This window comes from Eptatretus burgeri, chromosome 13, assembly GCF_056783735.1.
Source record: "Eptatretus burgeri isolate ZD-2024b chromosome 13, Ebu_testis_v1, whole genome shotgun sequence".
NCBI classification, from domain to species: Eukaryota; Metazoa; Chordata; class Myxini; order Myxiniformes; family Myxinidae; genus Eptatretus; species Eptatretus burgeri.
The window spans coordinates 27,819,998-27,844,262 of record NC_140973.1 but is presented as its reverse complement, the minus strand read 5'-3'; the positions used below and the strand labels follow the sequence as shown (position 1 = coordinate 27,844,262).

Here is a 24,265-nt window from a genome sequence, read left to right as displayed (position 1 = left end):
TATGATGCACCTGTCTATCAATTTGCCTGATATAGGATCCTAATCTAGCATAAAGGACTTATCAGTCTGGACTATATCAAAGGGCATAAACATTTATGCCTGGTGTTGGCTTAATGGTTAGGTTGGCAGGCTTGGGATCCAAGGTTCCTGAGTTCAAATCATGCTTGGCTGTTGAATTAATAACAGGTGGGGTTGACTCAGCCTGTCATCCTTCCGAGGTCAGCCAAATGAGTACCAGCTTGCTGGGATGATTGAGACATTTGAGTATCCTGCATTGGAGTGCTGACCCATCCGGTATTGTGCAACAGCCTAGGAGACTGCTCCGGCAGCACTGACGCTCTCTCTTTACAGAGTATGGTCCCAATGGATGAATAAACATTTAGCAATGTAAACTTGATATTGGTAACAAATTCCAGGGAAGCTAAGTGACCTAGAATAATATTTTGAAAATAAACTTGCAACAGGCAGAAATGGGGCTTTAGCAAAAACGTGACTCCCGCAGTCTGAGAATTTGAATCACTAAAGTACCCCGTTCTCCTTCTTATGCACTTCCATTCAGTCTGGGATGCGAGAGTAACGTGGGTTTCTTGCAGAAAAACTACATCTCGTTTTTCTGCATTATAAGGTTATCTACTTGAAGCTTCCGTGACTGGCTTCCACCACCATTATTGTTGAGGCTACCAAAAATAACCATGATGGTACAAGTGTGGACAAGCAAAGGCAAACCAATCATCATTTCAATTCCTCTTTTGCTTTAAAAACATAAATTTTTAGCCAACAACACTGTGGTTCATTAAAGTCAGTAAGTTGGTGAATAATGTTCCTCACCCTATCAGTAAAACCATTCAGGTCAGAAAAGTGATCTTTAATACCAATATAGTCATACCCCACACTGTGCGACACTGCTTTGTGTGGATTCACTTTTGCGCAAACAAAATATTCAGTTTTTAATTACCTAAAAAAGAATATATATTTAAATCCATCAATTGTCATATGTTTCCTGGACACTCAGTTTTCCTCTTTATTATATTTGCATTGTGTTCATTTTTACTTCTGGCTGTTGCTCGGTTGCTCCTGAAACAGACAAAGGCAAATACAAACATTTCTGCTGAAGGCGACTATTTGATCCTTTTCCTCCAGGAGTACACAATCGACATCTTCTTTGCACAGACGTGGTATGACAGCAGGTTGAGATTCAACAGCACAATGCAAGTGTTGCGGTTAAACAGCAACATGGTGGGGAAGATTTGGATCCCGGACACATTCTTCCGGAACTCGAAGAAAGCGGACGCCCACTGGATCACAACACCTAATCAACTCCTCCGCATTGAGAAGAATGGTCGAGTGCTTTACACTCTCAGGTATAACATTTTTGTAAACATCGGTTATGTTTTTGGATATTGTTGTTTACGTTTTTGATTAAAATGTAGTTGGTGATATTTATCCTTATTCAATTTATTCATCGATATGAATGATGGCTTGCAAGCAGGGTAGACACACTGTTGAATAAATTTCTGCTTTGCATGGTTTTTTTTTTTGCACCTCTTGCAAGGATATGATATTCTTCTACAGCCTGAAGACATAAAGATACCATGAGAAATTTCAGACTGTCGTTGTTTGCTCTGCTCATATCACGATTTTCATTGAATATTCTGGAACGATGGGAAAAGGCAGAGAATGCCTGAGGGAGGAAACAAAATTGCTGAGCTTATGGAAATTTCCTAATCTCACAGCAAATTCCCAACCGATGTTAAAAATGCATTCGACCATAGCCATTGCATTGTAACATGTTTTTTTATTTTTATTTTTTTTTAAGGCTTTTGAACCACAGGTTCTGGGCTTGCTCAATTGGCTGACGATTCATTTTATAATTTGTGGTTGCAGATACAAATCCCAACCCACTGAATTGTTATCCATTGAGGGGCTCCCTTGTGTGCTCATTTGTAGGGGGTACTACATCAGTGAAAAAGCCACATCCAAATCATAATGATGATGCAACCTGCAGATTAGAAGTATATGCACGATTGATTGATTTTTGTCTCAGTTTTTAATGATGCCGTAGAGCGCTGACTGGATGTTCAGGCCTTGTGGCTAATAGAGTGTGGTGAGGCAAAGTGCCCCTGGCAAAAAAGGTGGGTAAGATATTTCCCTCTCTCCACAACCCTTTCCCCCAATATAACAAAAAAAATTCATTTGAAATTGCCTACTATACCACCAGCCAGAGAGACCTCTGGTGCAGACGTTCAGAATGCTGACCATATAACGAGGACAGAGAAGGTTGTGGGGGGTGACGATGGGAAGTGGGAAGTGGGGAGGGGGGAATGTTGGGAGAGAGAAGATAGAAGTTCTCCCACTTTTCCTACCAGGGACGTGTTGCCCCATTACTCTTGTCCTTCTGCAAGGAATATACTGATGGGCTCAGAGGGTAAGGATTTTCTTCCTCTTATATAGTTTGTGCAGATAAAGAGTTCCAACCTGGTAAATTTTTCCCAACTCTCGTATTATTTTTAGCTTTTTGTGAAACCCCCATAATTGATCCATGCAGGCAGAGACATGTGACAGATGCCTCTGCCAATGAGCACCAATCAACAATTTCTCAAATGATACTTGTTTTGGGGACCGGTCATTCTGTATGGGCATTGAAACCAAAGATTAGAGCTCTTTACTAACAAATACAGTTGGCTCAAGAGATCATCACTAAATTTTGGTGGATGGAGGATTATCGAATCACGTCACATTTTCATATTTGTTAACTGTTGGTCATTGATATTTGGAGAGGCCATCAACATACTATGTACACAAAATGCGAGCTGACATTTTTGATTCAACGCTTGTACAAATGTTCCACACATCCTTTTCCTCCCTATTTTCCTTCCTTCCCTTCCTTTTTAAACTTTTTTTTCCTTCAGGTAAACCCTATATTTTACTTGATTTTACCATTCCCACCTCACCCCCAAGAACATAGAAGGTCGTTGATCACTTATAACCTGATTGTCAATTGCTATTATGTTAGAATTTATTTATTTATTTGAAGTATTTAACTCATCTCTTATCTGGTCGTATAATATAAATATACTGTATTCTCTAAGTCGTCTTTAATTGCAGTATAAATTTATATTAAACCCCCTTACACAGAAAATAAACAGTTCAGGTTCTGTTTTTTATTGCTCTTTGTGATTCTTGTTGTGCAGATTGACCATTAATGCTGAGTGTCAACTACAGCTGCACAACTTTCCCATGGATGAGCACTCGTGTCCACTTGAGTTCTCCAGCTGTACGTAGTGCTGAGGGCTACTGAGATATGGCAAAGCATCACACGCCATGTTTTGTGTGAGCACAATAAGCGATAGAACAGTGTACAGTTTTTAGAAACAGGCAAAAAAACAATTTGGGGAAGTGACAGAAAAGTTTAAAAAAATTAAAAAAGACACAAAAAGAAGGCAAAATGTTAGTTCATGGGTGAATGAATACAGGTGATCTATTGAAGCATTATAGAGCTGGGTGTCTCAGAGGAGATATTACACAATGCCAGATACAAGACAGTGGAAGACAAAGAGGTTGCCACCTTTTTTGCAGTTGGAGAAAAGTCTTTGTACTAAACTACTAGAGGTTTAGTACTTTCACTCTGAAGCAAAATGTTAAAGGTGGATGTTTGAGATCGAGCACCTCATGCTTAATAATGAGATGATGTTTGTTCCCCTCCATGTTCATGAGGCAGGTCATAACAAAGTCAAAAGAACACAAACAGAATGTGGCAGTTGAACAATGCAAAATTATTGAATCCAAAATCATTTTTTTAAAATCGGGTACAAATTTTAAGACCTTCCTTTGAAACTCAGTGTCCAAGTGGTAGGGTGTGAGGGAGAGGGGCTGAGTTGAAAAATTATATAGAATATGATCAAGAACCAAAGCCATGAGAATTAAAATGTGTTACAAAGTAAACAAACCATGTTAGCCATAAAGCATCACAAACAATATCAGTCACACTGGATATATCACATCGATTTTCAGCTCAAAAACAACCAGAATGATTGCAGTTTAAATCACCGCATTATTTAATATGGGAAAAATTTTACGATGAACTCTTATTAAGCCGAACAACAGTTAAGACAAATTTTACGTCAAACAGGACTTTCAGTGACCACTCCTGATAAACCATATAGCAACCCAAAGTGTTTTGTTTCTATTTTTATGAATGTCAATATTCAAAAATACCTGTTTTATACTCGGTACTCAACATGCTCAGTTATATAGTCTATATAGTTTTGTATAATAGTCAGTTGTTTTTTTTTGTATCATAGTTTCGTGGAATTCATTTCTGTTGAATCCACCCTACAGAATTGTTCTGGCTCAGCTATTTGATTACATTAAGTTTCAGGAGAAGCTTCTGGGAATGCAGCAATTTGTCTGTGGTTCATTATGGTCAGAGGTGCCATGGCGAGAAAGTAGCATTGGCAGTTGTGAGTGATGTTAATTCGGTTTTGAAGACGTGAAGACATAGCCAGTAGAGCATGAAAATGCATGGCAAAGAAATTGTTTTATTACATTTGTGTTTATTATTAAAACACACAATGGAAGCATTCAACAAAAGGAATCATCCAGACTTGGTGACGTAATTGTTGGAGTGTCTGCTCTGAGTCTGAGAGGTCGGTGGTTCGAACCCTGGCCGTCGTACCAAAGACTAAAAATGGTACTTACTGCTTCCTTGATTGATGGTCAGAATTTTAAAAGGAAGGTGTGTGGACAAGCAACCATAAGTTGGCAAGCATTGTGTAGGCTTGATGATCCTAATGGCCTCATTATGTGTTGAAGTTCTTTGAAAGGGAACTCATATTTTCAGGGAGGAACTTGCTGTGTATTTATGTGTAAGTGCTAATCCGGCATTTCGTAGTCAGACTGAATCAAATCCAGATGAGACAGCTCAAAGTTTCGTGCAATATATCTGCACAATCCTGTTGGACATGTTCTCCGAATGTATGTACTGTCGGTATGTCTTCTTGTATATATGAAAACGCATACAACCAAAGCTTTTTAATAAAAGCAGGTAGGTAAAAGATTCGGCAAATCAGCACGAACCAGCTTTTTTGTACATCAAGTCGAGGCCCTCAGAAAGGCGAGAAAACCTTCAGTTTTCTAAATATGTTAAAGTTGCAGTTGAATATGGGAAAAAAACCGAAAAAAAGCAAAAACAGAACAGAACAGAAAAAAACCCAAAACACATAGTGTAAAGCAGAGAAGACCACCAGCAATAGGGTAAAGGGACACAACAGAGAGAAACTTAGAAGAATAATGGGTGAAGGGAAGAATGAGACAGTAAGGGGAGGGGAAGGGGGACAGAGGGAATGAACAAGCTGGATACAAACTCAAACACAGCAAGAAGAAGAGGGGTTTAAAGAGGGGGAAGGGAAAAAGGGTGATGCAATAGCAATAGAACACCAACAACAAAAATGTTAGAGTGGATAGGGGAGAAAACACAATAACTTGAAAAGGAACCGGTGGGCTTGAAGAGGGTTAACAAGGGTAAAAAAAGATCTTGAGTATAAATGGGGGATGACCAAAGGAGGTGAATAGCCATCTTGTTGATACTCAAGAGGATAGAATGGGATTGAACAGACTGAGGAAGTTGGCTCTTCAGACAAGAGAAAAGAGGAACAAATGAGTGCAAGTGACCGCTGAGTGTGGATTATGCATGGGTAAAACTCCTGTGTTTTATGGAAATACGTATTTTTGTAATGACCCATATGGAGGTTTCCGTATGTTCATCATCAGAAAGACATGTCACGATTATAGGGAATTGAGGTGCTATAACGATATTCTGATTCGTTTATTAACCCATTTCATCCGGATTGGGTGTAATGCTATCACAATAATGCATCATGACCACGATTATGTGAATTACTCCCATGGTAGTTTTTATTATGAGCTATTTTTGTCGAAGTTAGCCGTGTACAAAAGCTTGCAAGCGTGTTACCGTGATCAGATATCCACCAGGCAGGAGACCATGTGTGTACGTCGGTGTTGCGTATCCATCTTTACTCACCGGCAGATTCATCTGTATTGGTTATCATGTTGGAATGGCATTAATATTCGTTTACATCATGAGTGTTTGTTAACATTTTATTTTGTTTAATTAATGGTGTAGTGTTAGTTTTATGATTGGAATGAAAATAGAGAGAGATTGAGTTTAAAGAAGATGGAGGAGTTTGTAAAAGGGGGCGGCGAAAGGGAAAAGGCGAGGTTTCCCTGATCGGAATGGAAGGCTGTGATGTTCGTTCATCCCTCATGGGTGATTTATAATAGCAAGAGAAGACTGCTCGAGTTATCACTGAGACGAGGCTTACTATTTATCGTTCGGGAGAATTGTTCTTCAATCGTCTCACAAAAGGTCGAGGAGAACTTGCCTGCCATTGCGATCTGTAGTGGCATCATTTTGCCTTTCATGTTATAATATGTAAATATTCTCGAGCTTGGGTTGATCAGGATTTTTCTGAAACCCTGTGAAACTGGAAGAGAGACAAGCGGGTTGTTGGGCCGTGGGTGGAATGAAGGATCGACTGACTCCGAATACCTCAGACGTCTTTTCCTTCCATGCTAAAGATCCGCCTGCTTGGCGTTTTTGGCACGAATGACCTCCATTTGTTGGTGTCTATCAGATGCACTTCGCTTTACAGAGATCTTCTATGCCTGGAAAGAGCACCCCTTATCGTGGAGTTTCGCTGGTAATGATTCTTCCCTTGATAATGGGCACCTTCGTGTGGCTCGTGTGTAAAGAGCTCTTCTTTGCCTTTGTGGCAACTTGCACGTCTCGAGTTGCCTTGCGTGGTTTGGTGAAGCTCGTCTGAAGAGTCCGGAGTCGATTTCTCCTTGATTCCTTCATCATTCCTTCCTTCGTCTCCGCCGGGTTCCAGATGGCTCTTCAGCTAAGTACCTTCGCAACTTACTATTTCCCTTGTGGCATTTGAACTCCTCCAGATGTATTCCCATCACTTATACGTTCAAGACTCCGACTACTAGCCAACGTTTTTCCTTTTTTTTTTTTTAAGTTCTGCAGTTTCACCCATGATTATGGGAATTTCACCAGAAGTGGGTTATTGGCACACCACGTGCACCCTTGATAAATCTGGGGATTGGGGGGGGGGGAGTTGAGATAGGGCACAGAAAAGGTAGGGGGTGCAAGACTAGAAAATCAGTGGTAGAAAACTGACCATCAATCTTTCTCCCATGTGGGAGTAACAGGCCCAGAGATTCAACCTCACTGCAAGAGTTTCCAATGATTTTTGTGGCTTTGGTTTCCATGGCATCAACATGTGAAATGTGAGAACCAACTCAAATGGGAGAGCAGTACTCCATAGAGCTGCAAATGAAGTCTTTGCATGTCATTAGGTTGGATTTGTCAAGGAAAGACCTGGCACACTGGAGGATTCTTATTCAGTGGCTGGCTTTCAAGACCAACTTGGATATATTGTCTGCCCAATAAAGATCATGGCTTATTTTGGGCCCAAAATATTGAGTGACTGAACTTCAAGAGGTTTTTGAAGGAAGTAGATGGAGGGGTTCGTGAGATGCTCCTTTTGGAGAGACAGAGTGAGAGTGTTAGATATGGCAGGTTTTTGTTTTTTTCTCTCTCCTCGAGCGAGGCTCGTTAGGATCGATTGACAGTCAGTAACTTCGCAACAATTGGGAATAACCAGCAAGGGAATAAACAAACATGAAAGGAGAGCAAGAGAAGGGGAGGAGACAGAAATCAACAAGTCAGAGCGTTGGGTTTGGAAGGGTTAATGGGGAATAAAGATCATGGGTCAGGGTATATGGAAAAGAAGGGTGCACCAACCAGAATTCATACTTCGATGCACTCTACCAATTTTGTACCGACCAGACAAGAGGAGAACATGGACAGTCAACACAACCCTTTGGTTGTTGCACTTCCAGAGCACGACTTTGATTTCCTGTATGTCTGAGTGTTGTGAAGTAGCATATTGTGCACTTTGTGCTCACTTGTGTGACTTGTGTATGGATGAGGGTGGTACTTTTTGGCACTGAGCCTATGATGTGTGTTGAAGTAGATGGCTTAGTGCAGTTATAAGGTTGTGTGTATGAGTATCATAGTATTGTTTGCTCTTCTTGCTTGCTTGTACCAGGCACTATCCGTTTTTACCCCATGTGAGCAAAGCAAAAAGTGGGGTTCAGCAATTGGTTCACTTTATCTGTGTGTCTGTCTGTCTGGCTGACTGACTACAAATGTCAACTTGATTGACATTTCACAACTTGATTTCCATTGAATGTTATATTTTGAACACGAATCAGAACATGAATTGGAAAACGAACCGATAGTTTAGCAGTACTGTGGCTCTGAATTTGTCCCAATTGTGCATGTGCAGAGAGGGGTGGGATACATTTTTGAGTCTGTCTGTCTGGCAATCAAATAAAATGAAAATCATTTCAAGCAAGAAACTTACTGTTTTTAGGGGCATCATAATGGACACAACCAACAGGTACTAAGAATTAATGTAACATGCTAAATAAGGTGGTGTAAGAGACGCTGTATCAACGGCGGCCAAGTTCCCCCAAAAAATTTTTTTCTACAACCTTTAAAACTGTTATGTTATTTAAATTGAATTTTGTACTTGAACACTGCAGATCACAAATCGCCTTTTGGCACTTTCAAAAACGCGTTTAGCAGTAGTTGGGAAAAAAATATTCATACCCTGAGGGTGAGTAACTATGAGAGTCAGCATTCATGCTATATCATGCTCCGAGGGGAGAATATCTGTGTGAGATGCTGCATTCTGACAAATATGGTGGTGCATCGCACTGTGTTTACCATCACGTCTATTATGCAAGATTCACGAACAAAACGAACAGAGATTGTGCTTGGAAACGCAAAGCAAGAGTTGAAATAGACTCTTATCACGTCCTTTTTCTCAAGACTGTGTGGGTTAAGGTGTTCTATGAACTCTCCAGTTTGCAGTTAACATTAAGGGTGTGTACTTGTGTGCATGACCAATGTCTAGCTAATTACACCAATTGCATAGCCTGTCGCGTCATGCCTCGTAAACCAATCTTCGACATTTGTTCTGCATGGTGTGCAGAACATTGGTCCTATCCAACTCAAATTCCAGGCCAATGTTGCTTTATTTTGTTCATTTAACCTTTGTTTTAAATTTATTCCAGTTTCGCCATTACAATATATTATGCAGCCCTCATTTTAAGATGCAAAGTTTGTCCACTGGCAAACATCTCCTCGTGAAACTGCCAAAATCCAGAACCACTGCTCACCTCCACTCATTTGTTCCTCTTTTTTTCCAGCCTGTGGAACCAACTTCCACATTCTCTTCAATGTCATTTTTCCCTCCAGGTTGAAGCCTTGTGATATTGTAAAGTTTCCTCTCCTCCTGGTGTGTCGGTAAATGCCCTCAGTCAAATCTCCAAAGGCGTACAACAGCAGTAGAGAAAACAATACCCTAAAGAGTGTGGGTGCTAGTACACTGTTCTTCTTCACACCACTGCTAATCCTGAATGCCTCTGACATCATTCCATTGTAGCTAACATTACCACGTGCTTGTCAAAGTGGACATCTCTCTGGCGATTATCAGAGAATCACCTCACCGCCGTCGAGTCTGGCATTTCACTCAAGCCGACTGGCAGGGTCTCAAAGCAGCCATCAAACTTCTCAACTGGTCTCCCATCGCTACTTTCTCCAACATCAACTCATCCTGGGAATTCTTTCAAAGAAACTTGCTCTCCCTAATGCACAGATTTATCCCCTCTCATCTTCAGTTGTCCTACCCTTCCTCCTACCCTTAGTTCACTGAAGCTTGTGGTGAGGCAGTTGTCCTGAAACAACTTGCCTTTGCTTCATGGAAAGCAAACCCAACTGAGGGTAATCTCAGTTCCTTCCATAAAGCTTGGAACAATTGTGTATCTACCCTCAGGAGAGCCAGAAAACAACATCTTTCTAAGCTCAAGTCTGAACTTTCAAACCTCTCTCCCTCCTCCAAATCCTGGTGGCATCTAATCAAATCTGTTTCTGGTGTATGTTCCCCCTCCATCCCCTCCCTTACTTAAAATGGCCGCACTGCTGATACTGCACGTGAAAAGGCTGAATGCCTAAACTCGGTGTTTGCATCGAAATCTTGTGTCCAAAACCAATTGCTTTCTGTACCCACCTTACCCAGTCACACCCAACTGTCGCTGGACTCTGTGTCCTTTTCTCCTGACAAGGTGGAGAGCTTGCTGGCAAACCTCGACTCAGATTCTGCAACCGGACCAGACGGCATCAGCCCACGTGTCCTAAAAACCTGCTCCTCTGCTCTTGCTCACCCTCTCTCTGTTCTATTCACCCTCTCATTTGCTCAAGGTCATCTGCCATCTGCTTGGAAATCAGTAAGCATTACTGCCCTGCATTAAAGAGGTGCAAAAACAGATCCCTGTAACTACAGACCAATCAGCCTTCTCCCAAGCATCAGCAAGGTTTGGGAATCCATCATCGCTTCAGACATTAAATCCTTCCTCTTCTCCAATGGCCTGATTTCCGATAATCAATTTGGTTTCAGACCAGGTCACTCTACCCTGGATATGCTGCTTCTGCTCTCCCAACAATGGATGGACGTCCTCAATGCCGGATATGAAATCAGAGCCATATCCCTAGACATATCGCGTGCTTTTGACACGGTCTGGCACCCTGCCCTGCTCACCAAACTCTCTTCCAATGGTATCCAAGGCCATCTCCACTCATGGCTCGCAGACTTCCTCTCCTGTCGCAGTCAACGTGTGGCCCTAAATGGATTTCTTTCATCCCCTCTTCCTGTCCAGGCTGGAGTTCCTGAAGGTAGCGTTCTGGGCCCTGTTCTTTTTCTGGTTTTCATCGAAGATCTCTCCAACTCTCTGAAAAATCCTTTTTATCTCTTTGCTAATTACTCCACCCTTTGCCATACCGTCTGTCATCCCTCTGACTGGCAAGAAGCAGCTTCTTTGCTCACTGCAGATCTGGGTAAAATCACAAACTGGTCCAACACGTTGAACATGTCTTTCAGTCTGGACAAATCTCACTCTCACTATGTCTCTCCGAAAGGACCGTTTGGAACCCCCCCCCCATCCACTTTCTCAAGAATCCTCTGGAAGAAGTCCTTTCTTTCAAGCTTCTGGGTCTCACTATCTGCCACGATCTTTCCTGGGAAAGCCACATTTCAAACCCCGCCTCCAAAGCCAATCGCCGAATGGGAATCCTCCGTCATGTAAAGTCCTTCCTTGTCCCACCTGAGCTCCTGACCACACACAAAGCTTTCATCTACAGCCTGATGGAGGACTGCTCTCTCCCCTCCGGGCTGGTGCTCCTGCCTCCCACCTTTCTCGGCTTCACGCTGTGGAAACAAAGGCATTTTTTGATCATTGGCATCTCGCGCGATGAGGCTGAGTCTTTCGGCCTCTCACTCTCTCACCGCAGGCAGGTCGGTGGTCTTTCTGTCTTCTTCCGTCTCCTCTCCGGTCTCGCCCCCCCCCCCCCGCTGTGTCTGCGATTTGTCCCCACCATATTTCCGCAGGGCGCTCAAGGTCCGCCAACAACCCCCTTCTGGTAAAACTACCAAAATCACGAATCACTGCTCACCTTCACTCTTTCATTCCTCTTTTTCCCCACCTTTGGAATAAACTCCCTCACTCTGTTCAATCCCATTCTTCCCTCCAGGCCTTCAAAACAGCTGTTCACCACCACCTCTTATCGTCCTCCGTCCAAATCCTCGTCTTTTCTACCTGTTAATCCACCCCAAACCCACCTCCTTCAAATTCCCTGCTTTCCTTCCTGAAAGTCCCTGAAATGTCCATCTTGTATTCCCCGTGTTCCCTGCTCCATCCCTGTCCCTTCAACAGATCTCCTAATGTCTCTGTTCCCCACTGTTTCGTCCTTCCCACTCCCACCCCTCTTGTCTCATGCCCCCTTTGCTGTATGTTGTGTGTTAGCTCTCATATGAGCCTCGACAAGGTATACAAAAAAAAACAAAAAAAAATAGTCATGCATGTTCTCATGGAATGACGATATCAGGCCAAGCAGTGCATGTGGGCAGCCGATCTTCTCGAGCAGCTTGAAGAGTCTCCTCCTGTTGATTAAGTCAAAGGCCTTGGTTAACTCGATGAAGACGATGTAAATGGACTGTCACTGCTCATGCTTTTTCTCCTGCAATTGCCTGAGTGAGAATATCATGTCCACAGTTGACTGTCCAGATCGGAAACCATGCTTGGATTCTGGATACACGTGCAATACCAGGGTCTGCAGTCTTCCCTTGAGAACTCGAGTAAATATCTTTCCCACTGTACTCAGTCAGATGACTCTGTAATTATTGGTCGCTTCAGTCTCTGTTGCTTTTATACATGGTGATAAAGTTTGTATTCCGTATGTCTTTGGGCACAGATCTTTTCTTCCAGCATAGACAGAGGAAGTCATGGAGAGGCTGCAATAGAGCTGCTTTCCTGTTTTTGATTTCAGAGGTTATTCCATCACCTCCCAGGGCTTTGCCACTGGAGAGATAGTCGATGACTTTGTTTAGTTCTTCCATTGTGGGTTTCCTCATTCAAATCCTCCATGACAGGAAGATCAGTGACAGAGTTCAGGGCTGCATCTGTTACCATGTTCTCAGGAGCAGAGGTCAAGGTAGTGATCTACCCATCTCTCCATCTGCATGCCGCTATCGTTGATCACCTCTTCGACTTGAGTGGAGCTGTTTTGGTTGGCGTTGGACCGGTTGCCCTTTTATTGCCTTCGTGCATCCCCCTTGCATTTCCAGAGTCATGGAATGCTCTCACACAGATTCAGCCAATTGGTGCAGCGACGAGCAGTCTGTTTTGCCTTATTCCTGGCTGCTTTGAGGGTGTCACGTGTGTACTCTGGCTTAGCGAAGCTTTGTCGCTGATAAGAATTCTCCTCTTGGCTTCTGTCATGTCTCCATTCATACCAATCAGTATTTATTTGCTTCCTTTTCCTGTTTGATGCAATCCACACCTCAGCCCTTGATGCAAACACTATAGTGATCAGGAAAGCTGCCCGAATGGGTCTGGCCCAAGGAGTCAAAAACTGTTCGGTCTTGACCGGGTCTGCCATCTTACTGACATTGATCTGTGGCTGCCCCTTCTTCTTGGAGTGATGCAGTTTATTCAGCCTGATTCTGACCTTGCTGGCCACAATAGAGTGGTCAGTGTCACAGTTGGTACTGTGGTAACTGTGAGTGAGGAGGATGGTGTTGAGGGCATCTCGTGTGGTGAAGATTTTATTCAACTGGTGCCAGTGATGAGACCTCTGATGTCTCTTTGATGCTTTATGCTTCAGTTGGGCCCAGAAGAAACTGTTGGTTACATACAGTTCTCTGGAACAGTACAGTTCCAGTAATCTCAGTCTGTTCTCGTTCATCTTTCTAACTCCGTGACATCTGGGACAAGTTGTCAAGGCTGTGTAGTCTGTCCACGCCCTCGCATTGAAGTCTTCCAGCATATACAGACCTTCTTGCTTGGGGATTATACCAATGGCAGCTTCCAGAGCCACGTAAAACTGGTCTATGACATCAGATGAAGAGCTGCATTTTGGGGCGTAAATGCACATGAAGTTGACATAGCCTGTGTTGGTTGAGTCAAGAGCCTTTCAAAGCCTTCTGTAGGTAGTTCAGTCACTGTTAGCAGTAAATGGTTCACTGCAAAGCCTACTCCATGCTCATGAGTTTCCTCAGCACTTTTCACCTGCCAGAAGAACATGTAATGTTTTTTTCCCTGAGTGATCCGCAATCGGCAAGATTTGTCTCTTGAAGTGCAGCAATATTGATGTTAAGCCTGCTGAGTTCTCTGTCAATTACACCTGTCTCGCGGGCATTGTTGACCTGCAGTAGGTCATCAATGAGGCCAGTGCACATAGTGCATACATTCCAGCTTGCAATACGAAGAGCTGGCATCTTAAAAATGGCAACTGCTACTTCCTGTATTATGTCAATGCTGTACAACGAAGCGTGGGCAGGGTGACAAGGAGGTTCTGAGTTGCCCAAGCATCAGAACCCCACTCTCGGCATACTTAATGTGATCCAAAGGAATGAACGTGTCAATACATTTGGTACTAAGTCAGCTGCAGGAGTTCCTGGAAGGATATCAGAGTTTTGTATCTGACTGCCTCAGGCGCTCCACTCTGGATTTTGTTTTCTGGATTTTCTAGCTTTCCTCCTCTCCCAGGGTAACCCACAAGGCAATTGAAGCAGGATACCAAGCACAGGCACCCGGGTTTGAGATCAGGGTTCCTTCTCCGAGACTGGCTGCCAACCAAGGCTAATATGGGCCCAGTCTGCCCACAGCTCAGTTATACCACTGGGTACTCGGCTGCACCTGCAGCAGACTTAATGACCAATGAGGGGAATCCGCAACCCTGGAAAGCAGGGAAGCTTTGAGATGGTGCTGCATGCACACACAGTAAAGTAGAAGACACCATTTGAAAACACGCACAACTGAACTGTGGGTGAAGCGGTGATCACGACCCCTGCCTGGAAAGTGGTGGCGGCATATTACGCGCACTTTCCTTTACTGAGCAGGACGTTGGGAGATGTGTGTATATACTGTGTATATCAGGGTGATCTATAATTAAGTCCCTTTTTAAATATATAAATACAATGTTGATGTTAATAAAATACCAAAATATTTTTTTCCTGAAAGGCCATTTATTACTGTTTTAATTTGTGAATAACAAATTTCAACATAAGCTCCTGCATTCTCAGCCTATTTTTTTTCAATCATTCGACATTTTCCACTGAATGCCTACGAAACTCCTATGACTAATTAGCAAAAACATTGCAGATAGAATTTTCTAATGTGTCCAAGTTAGTAGGTTTGGTGGCATATACTCTTACTTAAGCCCATCTCCACAAAAACATAGTATGGAGTTAAATCGGGACTCCTGGATGGCCACTCTGTCGGTGCTCATCACCCAATATATCTGCGTGGAAAGTGGGTATCCAACCAATTACAAACTTCAACCAAGAAGTGCTGATGGATATCATCTTACAAAAAAAATGGTTTCATCTTCACAGTGTCCCATCGCTGAATTTTTGGAAGAAGGTTTTGAAGCATTTCTGAGTATCGCTCTCCATTTATTGTATTGTGGAGGATATAATATCCAATGAGATGGGTTGAAGTCATTCCACAACAAACAAGCAGTTTTGGCCGACTTTGGCAGCATTTGACTATCGTTTCTGGATCATTTCCTGCCCAGTAGTGGCATTTATACCTGCTGACAAATCCACCAACATGGAAAATAGCCTCATCAGACCAGATAATATGATGTAATCCACTGAAGGAAACGTTCTCCGTCGCCCTGAGCGAGTTGCTCGTGCTCCGTCGCCCTGAGCGAGTGGCTCGTGCTCCGTCGCCCTGAGCGAGTGGCTCGTGCTCCGTCGCCCTGAGCGAGTGGCTCGTGCTCCGTCGCCCTGAGCGAGTGGCTCGTGCTCCGTCGCCCTGAGCGAGTGGCTCGTGCTCCGTCGCCCTGAGCGAGTGGCTCGTGCTCCGTCGCCCTGAGTGAGTGGCTCGTGCTCCGTCGCCCTGAGCGAGTGGCTCGTGCTCCGTCGCCCTGAGCGAGTGGCTCGTGCTCCGTCGCCCTGAGCGAGTGGCTCGTGCTCCGTCGCCCTGAGCGAGTGGCTCGTGCTCCGTCGCCCTGAGCGAGTGGCTCGTGCTCCGTCGCCCTGAGCGAGTGGCTCGTGCTCCGTCGCCCTGAGCGAGTGGCTCGTGCTCCGTCGCCCTGAGCGAGTGGCTCGTGCTCCGTCGCCCTGAGCGAGTGGCTCGTGCTCCGTCGCCCTGAGCGAGTGGCTCGTGCTCCGTCGCCCTGAGGGAGTGGCTCGTGCTCCGTCGCCCTGAGCGAGTGGCTCGTGCTCCGTCGCCCTGAGCGAGTGGCTCGTGCTCCGTCGCCCTGAGCGAGTGGCTCTGCTCCGTCGCCCTGAGCGAGTGGTTGTGAAATAACACCCAATTTCCAAGCCGTTTGCCATATTAACTTGTTTTCTAAATTACCGAGACAAATTTTTTTTCCACCCGTCACACGCAGCTGTTTTTAAAGATTAATGTTTGTGAAACAATGTCATATCCCTGAAACGTCTATATAAATGCAACTTTGTTTTTTGGTGAAAGGCACTCATGGCTTTTGGGTTGTTGCCAATATTAGCCGTGTGTGTGTGTGTGTGTGTGTGTGTGTGTGTGTGTGTGCGTGCGTGCGTGCGTGCGTGCGCGCGTTTCATGAAACCTCTCTCTCTCTCTCTCTCTCTCTCTCTCTCTCTCTCTCTCTCTCTCTCTCTCTCTCTCTCTCTCTCTCTCTCTCTATCTCTATCTCTATCTCTATCTCTATCTCTCTCTCTCTCTCTATCTCTATCTCTATCTCTATCTCTATCTCTATCTCTATCTCTATCTCTATCTCTATCTCTATCTCTATCTCTATCTCTATCTCTATCTCTATCTCTCTCCCTCTCTCTGTGTCTCTATGTCTCTTGACATCCGGACGGTGGTTATGTCTGGACGGAGTTTGTCTCCGGATGTGTCCATGCAGGGTTTGTGTCCGGGTGGTGCTTATGTCCAGACGGGAGTTGCTTATGTCCAGACGGGAGTTTATTTCCAGACATGTCCAAGCGGTGTTTGTCTCTGGCCAGCTTGGTTTCGGACGCGTCCGGGCGGCGTTTGTCTCTGGACGCGTCCGGATGTAGTGGTTATTGATGCTCCACCGCATGTCTGCCTTCCCTTCCTCTCACCTCACACTGTCTTCCCTTCCCCCACCCCCGCCTCGATCCCCCACCCCTCCTCGCTCCCACTCCCGTCTCTTCCTCCCCCCCCTCTTTTTCTCCCTCGCCCCCTCTTTTTCTCCCTCCCCCCCCTCTTTTTCTCCCTCCCCCCCTTTGGTACTCCCGTCAGCAAAGTGACAGGTGGTATTTGTTAGTGCCAAATAAATAAATAACAAACCCTCCAGCACACGACATTGCCGGGGTGATGCCATCATGCAGCACATGAAGACGGAATTGGGAGGGAGCGATGTACAATAATTGATTGATTAATTGACAAATTAAAAAAATATATGTAATTGGAAAAGAATTGATTTTTAAATTAGCTAATAACAAACCTAAACCACCTTTGTTTCAGCCAAATCTAATTTTTCGAAAATTAATGCATCAAAAAATGAATAATTAATTGATCAATCAATAAATCAAAAATGCCATTTGGAGCCAAATCACTTGTTCACTGCCGTGTCTAAATATCAGCTTCCTCACTCAAAAGGTGCCTGAGATATTGCTCATATATATATATATATATGTCTATATATATATATATATATATATATGTATATATATATATATATATATATATATATATATATATATATATACATACATAAATATATACATACATATGTAGATATATATCTTCTTCATCTTCTTCTTCTTCTTCTTCTTCTTCTTCTTCTTTCAGCTGCTCCCGTTCGGGGTCGCCACAGCGGATCATCCGTATGATCCGCATCGTGATTTGGCACATGTTTTACGCCGGATGCCCTTCCTGACGCAACCCTGGTCGCCTCTTACGACACAGGGATATGGTACACCTATTTTAACCAGGGTATACACCGGCCCAGTATACTGGTAATCATTTCGCTGACCTCGGAAGGATGACAGGCTGAGTCAACCCCCTGGTGTATTAATTCAGTGGCCAAACGGGGCTTGAACTCAGGACCTTTTGGATCCCAAGCCGCTGCCCTAACCACTGCGCCAACACCAAGCTTTTATACATATATATATATATATATATATATATATATATATATATATATATATATATATATATATATATATATATATATATATATATATATATATATATATATATATATATATATATATATATATATATATATATATATATATATACACACACACACACACACACATACATATATACATTTTTTTTTTTAAATAAAAAGGATTGTTTACGTTGGTTGTAATTATTTAAAGCGGGGGTCTCCAACCTACGGCCTGCAGGCCACATGCGGCCCCTTAGACGGATTTATGCGGCCCGCGGTGCCATATTAAGTTTACATTACAATGCGGCCCGCGATACTGCCAATTTGTCAGGGTCAATGATCAAAGCGTTCTGTAATTTTTATTATGATTTTGATTCATATTAGACACGTGTTTTTAACACGATTATTCATTTATTATATTCGTTGGCAAGAAAAATATATTCAGTACTAATTTTTGTTTAAATTTCCGCATATTAATTATATATATATATATTTTTTTTCCCGGAATTTAGTGTCCTTTTTTTGGGTGCGGCCCTCCGCCCCTCTCCACTTTGGTTTTGTGGCCCTCCACCCAAAAAGGTTGGAGACTCCTGATTTAAAACTACCACCCCCATTAAAATAAATCTATAATAATTAAGTAATTGATCAATTCATTGATTAATAAATAAACAAGCCGGTAGGCGACATGGCTGCTCGGTCTAGATGGAAAGCTGGCCAACGCGACTAGCCGATATTCATGTACATGCTATCAATCAATTTAGCACAATAAATATGATTATCAGAGCCCTCTTAGTTTGCGCCCAGAAACCCGCCTTGTGAAATTTCAGGCATGTTTCCAAAGAGACTCTAACAAATGGCAGCCCTGGTAATTCCATTTATCTATTCGCTAAAGATTTTATTTTTTTATATGATGCTGTAAGACATTCTCCTTGGACACAAAAAAAACAGGTCCCTCGGTGTTCCAGTTTCGGAGGTATTGTTTTTTTTGTACAGTCCACAATAAGTGTACGATGTACGATAAAGTATTTTAGCTGTTGCTAAAGGCCCAGTCACACCTCGACGTTTTAGCCAGCTTATGCCGATTTTTGAAAAAATTGTCTAAAACGCTGGCCACGTCCAACACGTTATGGGTAAGTTTTGGAAACATTGAGAGCACGCTGAAAAACACTGCCATACGTCGTAGTACGCTGGCTTTTATTGTTGTACTTTGCAGTTGTCTTCAAATTTTAGCATGCTTGAAATTTTACGACTTATGCCAGCGTATGACTCACAAGTTCCGCTACGCTGGCCATAAGTTTTAGGTACATTATGCGATCGTTGACACACGTCAACACACGTTACTTTTAAGTTACTCATAGGCTGAAAGACATCGGGGTAATGTTTAGCGTACCTGAAACTTATTTATAACCTATGAGTGACATGTTGTTAACACGCTACGCGATCGTTGAGACACGTCGACATTCCTTGCTTGTAAGCTACTCTTAAGTTGAAACGCGTCGAGGTAATGTTTAGCGTCAGTCTTCCAGACTCCATGGTTTTTTTTGTTTGTTTGTTTCTTTTTTTCTTGGGCATGACGGTGATGTTGACACTTCGATTTCTGGTGCGGTTATAATATTGTTACGGTTGTGGAAATTCGCAGAACACCATATAGGTCCTTAGTTAGTTATACCGATAAGTCCGTGTTCAGTTAGATTTCCCCACCGTTGTTTAATGGGATTTTTTGTGTCGACATGGCTGTGATCTTTGAGTTAGCCTTTATTCTTTGCTATCGTTATTTTGGACCAACCGCTTCACACAACCACCTTAACCACAACCCTCATAACCACACCACCGCGTTTCCACCTCGGCACACGGTTGCTCGAGGCCTGGCCTTCGTCAAGGGAAAGCAGGCGGCCCCCGTTCCCCCCTCCCCCGGGCGAATGGCGTCTCCACGGTTAATTCCACCCGGTGTGTGGAAGAAGACAAATACAGCGGCGAGGGAGCGTCCCCGATTTGGCGGGAAAACGCTTCGTTCGGGAAGGTTCCCGCATGTTCTGGAAGTTTCCCGCATATTCTGGAAGGAGGGCGGGCGAGAGCGGAGGGACGGAGCGTGGTAATAAAAAGGGCGCACGGAGCATTCGTTCTCTCTCTATGGGGTTGCTGCCGCTCTTTCGCTGTCGTTGCTGAAGCTCTCTCGGTCGTCGCTGAATCTCTCTCTGGAGTTGTGCTGAGGAGAATCTCTCTCGGTCGTTGCTGAATCTCTCTCTGGAGTTGCTGTTGTTGCTGCTGCTCATGCTGAGGAGAATCTCGAGGGGGAGCTGCTGCTGCTGCTTGTGCTGGTGGAAGGAACTCGCTCTGCCGTTGCTGGTGTTGTTGCTGCCGCTGGACGCCGTGGAAGGAGCTGTGCTGCTTCTGCCGGAGCTGCGTGAAGATCTGGGCTCGTGTCCGAGTCAGGAGCTTGGAGCGGTCGGTCGATGGAGGTCCGGGCGTCGCAAAGGAGACGCGGGCTGGAGGCGCAGCACTGCTGTGTCGCGCGAACCTGCGCGTGCGTGTGGGGAGAGCCGGAGAGAGCTAGCCTGCCGCTTGGCAAGGTCCGAGCTCAACCGTGGCTACGCTAACTGCCATGGGTACGGGACATCGCGACTCGCCCCATCAAGGCACCACGAGGGTGCAGGTAACCTGCAACGGTCTCGTGGGGCCCTTTTGGTCACCAAAGCCCCACGTTATAAAGGCCCACGGGTCCAGTCTGACTCCCTTATCTGTGAGGGGGTCTTTTCTTTGCTTTTCTTTTGAGTGAAATTTGTGGCACTGAGTCTTTCAAGTAGAACTGTTGTTAAGTGAATGTACATGGTAAATCATAGATGGTCGTAGTGCTTTACTTTGCTCGTGTCTTGTCCCCTTCCCCCATTGATTGCATGCCTGTATATACCTGCATCCCTGTATACGTGTGTAGTAAATAAATGTGCTTGTGTGAATGTTAATCCATTCGTCGTGTCCTTTTCCGCCTCCATTGAAGTGCCATATTGTTTATTCGGAATACTAGTTGGTTTTTGAATACCGATAATAGAATCGGGTCCGGCGAGGTCTGGCGATAATACCCGCTCGGTTATCCCAGAACGGAACGAACCGCTTAAGCGGCTCGTGTCCAAACAGGCCTGCGCCGTGGCACGGTCCCTTGGTTTGTTACCCGCGCGAATACTTAGGTATATCGATATTCGGCGATTGACCCTGTCGCGCGCGGATATAATACGGACTGGGCCATGGTGTGCGTTGACGGCACACCTGTGACTGGTTCTCGGCGTTGTTCCGGGAAGTCACGACTGAATTGCTCGTCCAGTGGGTGTGCGGCCGTTATTAGTGAAAAGCAGTCTTTCGCATGCTGGGCGGCGTATATTCGTAACAATATAATATAATTAATAGGCTGCCGCTCCACGATTTAAATCATAACCGCATTAGAAATCGAAGTGTCAACATCACCGTCATGCCGAAGAAGAAAAAACAAACAAACAAAAAAACCATGGAGTCTGGAACACTGACGGGTTCCTCCTGTGTGAAGCCCAGTTTTTATATACCAATTCCCCTAAACGCTGCCAATACGCCATTATATGGTAGTTGTAAGTTAGAAACACGTTCATTTAGTTGTTTGGTCGTCCGGAAGTCGTCAATCAAATACGTCTACATACGTCAATGTGCGTTGGAAATACGTAAGGAATTGGTTCAAACCACGTTACTCATAAGTTAGAAATAACTTTCGGGTACGCTAGACATTAGCTCAACGTGTTTCGACTTATGAGTAGCTTACAAGTAACTTTTGTCGACGTGTGCCAACGTTCGCATATCGTGCGTACAACTTATTCCCATCGCATGCGGAACGTGTGAGGCATACGGCAAGTACGTCGTAAAAATTTTAACACGTTTAAAATTACAAGACGTACTCCACTTACTATGACATATGATAGCCTACTTTAGCGTTCTATTCATGTATACCAAACCTACCCATACCGTATTCGACGTGCACCAGCGTTTTAGACGCATTTTTCAGAGGTCGGCATACGCTGGCAAGATCGCCAAGGTGTGACTGCGATGTTGACACTTCCATTTCTCCAGCGGTTATGATTTAAATCGTTGTGCGGCAGCCTTTTAATATGCTACGCCACGTGATCGTCGGCAATACGTGCAGCGCGCTATGCATAAGTTAGACTATCATTGGGCATAGGTTGTGAACGCCGACAACAGGCTAAGCATTCGTTGGTATAAGTTATCTATAAGACAACGAAACGTTTTATGTCCGTTGCTAATATGTTATGCATACAACCAACTCGTTATGAATACGTCCGAATCTTTTTAAAAAAACATCAAAAGTTCAACGCAAGCCAGCGTTTTACATACATTTTGATACGTTGCCATTGCTGGCTAAAACGTCAAGGTGTGACTGGGCCTTAAGCAACGGAGGTGTGCATAGCAACCATTCATTTTTGTGTACATGCTACCACATTGTACACATTTCACCCAAGTTTCATCAAAATCAGACCCTTTCTCTTAGAGATATTCGCAATTAACCGTTTCTGAAATGTTTGACATGTACTCGCCCAAAACCTATCTCCTCCTACAAATATTTTTTGTTTGGGCTGCAAATTGGCATGGACGGAGCTAGATAGATTGTGCACAGAACTCAAAGCTTCGATTTTTCGATTTTATTTTTTTTCCGATTTTTTTTTGACCACTTTAAAGGGCCGTTGCTATGCCGTTGCTCGGGCCCAGGGTCCCATATTCGAAAGCACACGATTCCCAGAAATATTGGTCCTACCTACCAAATTTCATTGGAATCGGTTGAGTTGGTTAGCCCCTCGGCTTGACCAAAGTTTCGCGGACAGACAGACAGATGGAAATGTCCAGAATAAGGGTGCTCTAAGAGCAGCCAACTCTAAGTGCAGCCCAAATTACTGTTTTTTCCAAAGCACATCTTCACTTTTGTCCCCAAATTTCAGCTTCCTAGCTCAAAGGATGGCTGATATATCGCCCAGCCAAGAAAGAAAAAAAGAAAAAAAGAAAGAATGAAAGAATGAAAGAAAGAAAGCAAGAAAACAAACAAATAAACGGAGTAAAAACTGAGTACTCCCTTCCTTCATCACCCGGCGATGATGTCATGCATCACCTGCATATGGAATTGGGAAGGAACGGTGTACAATAAAAATGAAAAACACGGTCAGTCCGTCCATGAAGCCGTGTGACTACATGTCTTAATTACGTACTGTTTTTAAATGTCAATTTTACCCTGACTTCACACACGTACGTTTGTTAATTACGTATTATTGGATTACTTTTCGACCCTTTAGACTGCTGAGACTTTGACCGTTGAATACCCTTTAAGGCTCCAAAAGACCCTGAGGACCCAAAAGATCCAGATGATCCAAAAGACCCAAAACACCCCAGAAGACCCAAAAGAGCCAGATGACCCATTAGACCCTGATGACCAAGAAGACCCAAAAGACCTTGATGACACAAAAGTCCTTGAGGACCCAAAATACCACAAAGACTAAGTCGACCCAGGTGACCCAAAGGTTCCCGAACACCCAAAAGACCCTAAGAACCCAAAAGACCCAAAATATCCCAAAGACCCGATGACCCTGAGGAACCAAAAGACCCAGAGGAACAAAAAGTCCTTGAGGACCCAAAAGACCCACATGACCCAAAGGTCCATGAGGACCCATAATACACCCAAAGACCCTGAGGATTCAAAAGACCTATAAGTCCTACAAGACCCATAAAGACCCCTTTTACCTTTTAGACCCTGAAGACATTTTACCTTTAAAACCCTTAGACACTTTAGACACCTTTAGATCCCTTCACCCTGAAGACCTTTTATAGCCTTTTGACCCAGAGAACATTTTTGGCCGACTTTGGCGGCATTTGACTATCGTTTCTGGATCATTTCCTGCCCAGTAGTGGCATTTATACCTGCTGACAAATCCACCAACATGGAAAATAGCCTCATCAGACCAGATGATATGATGTAATCCACTGAAGGAAACATTCTCCGTCACCCTGAGGGAGTTGCTCGTGCTCCGTCAACCTGAGGGAGTGGCTCGTGCTCCGTCACCCTGAGGGAGTGGCTCGTGCTCCGTCACCCTGAGGGAGTGGCTCGTGCTCCGTCACCCTGAGGGAGTGGCTCGTGCTCCGTCACCCTGAGGGAGTGGCTCGTGCTCCGTCACCCTGAGGGAGTGGCTCGTGCTCCGTCACCCTGAGGGAGTGGCTCGTGCTCCGTCACCCTGAGGGAGTGGCTCGTGCTCAGTCACCCTGAGGGAGTGGCTCGCGATTTAGACCGTGTTAATTTAGACCTTGACACTGCTTAAGTCCCTTTAGACCCCTCAGACCTTCACACCATTCAGACCCCTCAGACCTTCACACCATTCAGTCCCCTCAGACCTTCACACCATTCAGACCCCTGACACCCTTCAGACAGATTAGACCCTTGACCATTTGGAGTTTTTGGCCACTTGGACC

General features: G+C 44.2%; 1 protein-coding gene across 5 annotated transcripts in view; it reads left to right on the top strand.

Moving 5' to 3' along the window:
* LOC147014133 (gamma-aminobutyric acid receptor subunit gamma-2-like) overlaps positions 1 to 24,265 on the top strand; it is a 221,408-nt gene that overhangs the window by 128,597 nt on the left and 68,546 nt on the right. For all 5 annotated transcript variants that reach the window (XM_085851829.1, XM_085851827.1, XM_085851828.1 and 2 more), the window contains 2 exons: positions 1,141 to 1,361; positions 3,192 to 3,274. In XM_085851829.1, coding sequence (XP_085707955.1) covers positions 1,141 to 1,361; positions 3,192 to 3,274 — 304 coding nt within the window. The remainder of the gene's footprint in view (positions 1 to 1,140; positions 1,362 to 3,191; positions 3,275 to 24,265) is intronic.